The sequence below is a fragment of the Hipposideros armiger genome, unplaced genomic scaffold (genome assembly GCF_001890085.2).
Source record: "Hipposideros armiger isolate ML-2016 unplaced genomic scaffold, ASM189008v1 scaffold_157, whole genome shotgun sequence".
Classification (NCBI taxonomy): Eukaryota; Metazoa; Chordata; class Mammalia; order Chiroptera; family Hipposideridae; genus Hipposideros; species Hipposideros armiger.
Window position 1 is genome coordinate 2,690,274 of NW_017731507.1, and position 3,462 is coordinate 2,693,735.

A 3,462-nucleotide genomic window follows, 5' to 3' on the forward strand; every position below is an offset into this window, starting at 1 on the left:
ATATATATATATATATATATAATCTCGCCACTGTAAATTTTGGAGTCCAAAGGTGTGCACGCATTTGTATGGCTTTTGATGAACTTGCTGCAGGAGGGATGCCCCCAATGGTCATAATCTCTGCCTGAAAAGGGAGGTAGGGAGAGAGCTCGACTGAAGCGCTTGCGCCCTGGGCATGTGTTCCTGAGAGCCTGGAATTCGAAAAGCACAGCCAACGCTTGCTCTGCGAAGGCCTTCTCTGGATGTGGGTGGCCACTGGGTTACGAGGGCTCCTTTCATCTCTGCCCAAACCCTCAGCTGTCTTCCTCCTTCCTTCTCTCGGGAATGCCTTCTTCCCAGAACCCTAGTCTGCCATCTGTTTCCCTTCCCACAACCTCGAGGCAGTGGCTTGAATCTAGGAAAAGGACCAGGTTAAAATTATAAATTGCTCTAAGCAGAGAGACCACGTGTTTTGGTGGAAAAAGATGTCTCAGGGCTCAGAGAAGCGATGGGTAGGTCCACGCTCTATAATTAGCTATGGGTCAGACACTGCTCGTCCTTGGGAAAATTGTGTGGAACTCCCTGAACCTCAGACTCTTCATCTGTAAAACAGAAATTACCCTTTCAACCCTGCTGACCTCACCAAGATTCTGGGCATTTTGCGTAGTGCTATAATAAATGGAATCATCAGGGGGAAACCAGGTAAATAATGGGTGTTTAGGAAAACTAGAATGTCTTGGGGACTGTACGAGTTTCTTGTGGCTCTTGCGACAAATTACCACAAACCTGGTGGCTTAGAGCAACAGATATCTGCCACCTCACGGTGCTGGAGGCCAGGAGTCTAAACTCAGCTTCATCGGACCGAAGGCAAAGTGGGGCAGAGCCATGTTCCCTCCGGAGTCTCAGGGGAAAAGGCATGTCTTGCTCTTTCAGCTCTGGTGGATGCCGGGAGGTTGTCCCCTGCACGTACATCACTCCAATTTCTGCCGCTGTGGCTGCATGGCCTTCTCTTCAATGCGTGTCAAATTTCCGTCTTATAAGGACACCTGTGATTGCATTTAGCCCCCTCCCCTGCATCCCAGGTAGTTTTCCAATGTCCAGATCCTGAATTGAATCACACCTGCAACCCCCTTTTCCCTACAAGGTAACACAGGTTCCAGGAGTCAGGGCCTGGCGTCTTCAGGTGGCCATTGCTCAGCTGCTATAGGGATGGTGCCCGTGACAATGAGCAATCAGGCATGTCAACTTAGTGCCCTTGCAAATGAACGCAGGCAAAAGCCCTGTCGTGAGCTTGATGATTTATTTGTCTCAGGTATCACAAATGCCAACAGGGAGGGGGAACTATTAGCCTGCTTTGGTAGGTGAGGGTACCGAGCGTGAGAGAGGCAAAGGAGCTGGTGGGTGGTGGAGCTTGACCTCCGGGTTTAAAGTCGGCATTCTTACACCCATTGCCCCTAAAACAGACCACGGCCGTGTGTGAGTGACTCCCTGGCTCCATGTGGCAGCCTGGGTCCCGCTCTCTGATAAAATCAAGCAACCCGATTCTGGCACTTTGGGGCCCTGACACCCCTGACCTTCTGTGACCTGGAGATGCTGACAGGAGGCCTGTGCCGCTTATCTTCTCTGTTCCTTTGCTTAACTGGTGACGCTTTGAACCCAGCCTTTGTTCTTGACTGCTTTATCTTTTAATCTTTTCCTTGGCTTCTGGGAAAGGCAGGCCTACCGTCTGTACCCATTAGTCACACTTCCCTTACTGTGGGTTCTCCTTTTCTTGTACCTTATTTCTCTTTTGCGTTTTGATAATTTTATTGCATCAGAGACTTATTATAAGGTTCATTGAACCTATTTTGGAAGTAAGGAAGGTATATGAATTAGGGGTAAACAAAATGCTTCTTTGGTTGCCTCCCCCAAAAAAACCTCTTTTATACTTTGGAAAGTCATTTTCTTAAGTTGAGTGCTTAGGTTTCAGGGCATAAAATGTAGGATGAATAAAGAAGCCACCTCCCCAACCAGGTTAATCTATTAATAACCAATACTGCAATTCCAAGGTGCCGTTTGTGTCTTTTATCTTACTTGCCCTTCCTACAATACTATGAAATAAAGTGGCTGTCACTACTATACCCATTTTTCAGGTGATAATCCTGGGGCTTCTAGAGGTTAAGTGACAAGTCCCATGTCATTGANAACAAGGTTGTCTCTGATGGTGGCTACGCCCTCCTGCAACTAAAACTGAACTCGGCACCTTGAGCTGAGCTGCTGCCCAGATGGCTCAGTGGATAGAGCATGCGCTCTTAACAACAAGGCTGCTGGTTCGACTCCCGCATGGGATGGTGGCTATGCCCACCCGCAACTAAGATTGAACACAGCACCTTGAGCTTAGAGGCCACGAGCTGGCGACGGGAAGCCAGATGGTGACTGGCGCCCTCCACAACGAAGATTGAAGAACAACAACTTGGCGGGTCCCCTTCCCCAATTCCCGAGCACTGTTCCCTTCCCCAAATTCCCCAATAAAATCTTTTTTTAAAAAAAGAAGAAGAAGCCTGTTAGTGTGCTTGTCTTTGGACACAAGAAACATGCAAAAATTCTAGACTCTCACCTATGAGTTCATGGTGAAGTCATTATATGCTTTACAAATGGCTGTGTTCTATAAAAGATTCACTACGTAATTTTTTAAATATGAGCTCCCAATTTACTTTAAATGATACAATCCTACCCCGGCCCCAAATGAAGTACTTGTCGTATTTCCATAATTCCCTAAAGCCTAGCAGAGTTGGATGATCTACTGTTTGGCAGTGCCGTCGAGGCTTTCAGTGGACTTGCTGGATGGACCTGGACGTCTTCTTCCCGATGTGAAGCCTAACAACCGTTGCTCAGAAAAGGCTGTGCTTTCCTGGCTCAACGTATCTATTCTCACCAGGAAGTTATGTGTTTACCCAGAGCCAACTGTGTTTATCTCTAACCTGTTTATGCCCGTTGTGTTTGTCATTGTAATTATAGAGCTTAATTACATAGCATGTGGATGCCCCACTTTTAAGACACCAGAACTGGAAATCACAGAGCATGCCTTGTGTTTATGGTTTTGTAAGAAATTCAAAGGGAGTGCTCCCAATGGCACTAACCTACTCAGGCCTTTGACCCTCCGCTGAAAGAATGGCAAGTGAACGCATGTTTACATGCTTAGCGTTAAGGTAAAATGTTTGAGGTATATGCCTATCTTATTCCTTTTTCATGAGGTCCCATTTGGATTGGGTTTTCTAATTAGCTAACTGATCATCACATGGGATAACAGGGTTTCTATTCTATATTCTAGTAAAAAAAAAAAAACAACCAAACAAACAAACCAAAAAAAAAAAAATGTGGCTTTTAGTGAGCTGTGTTTTGAGTGTGAAAGAAAAGACCAATGTGCATTCTGTATAATGTCTTAAGAATCTCCAATGCCTTCCCATCATACTCAGATAAAATACTACCTTCTTGCTTTCCATT

General features: G+C 45.9%; 1 protein-coding gene across 1 annotated transcript in view; it reads right to left on the reverse strand.

The window, feature by feature from the left end:
• TG (thyroglobulin) overlaps positions 1 to 3,462 on the reverse strand; it is a 256,235-nt gene that overhangs the window by 14,984 nt on the left and 237,789 nt on the right. Inside the window, 1 exon segment of the mRNA XM_019651274.1 lies at positions 784 to 796. Coding sequence (XP_019506819.1) covers positions 784 to 796 — 13 coding nt within the window.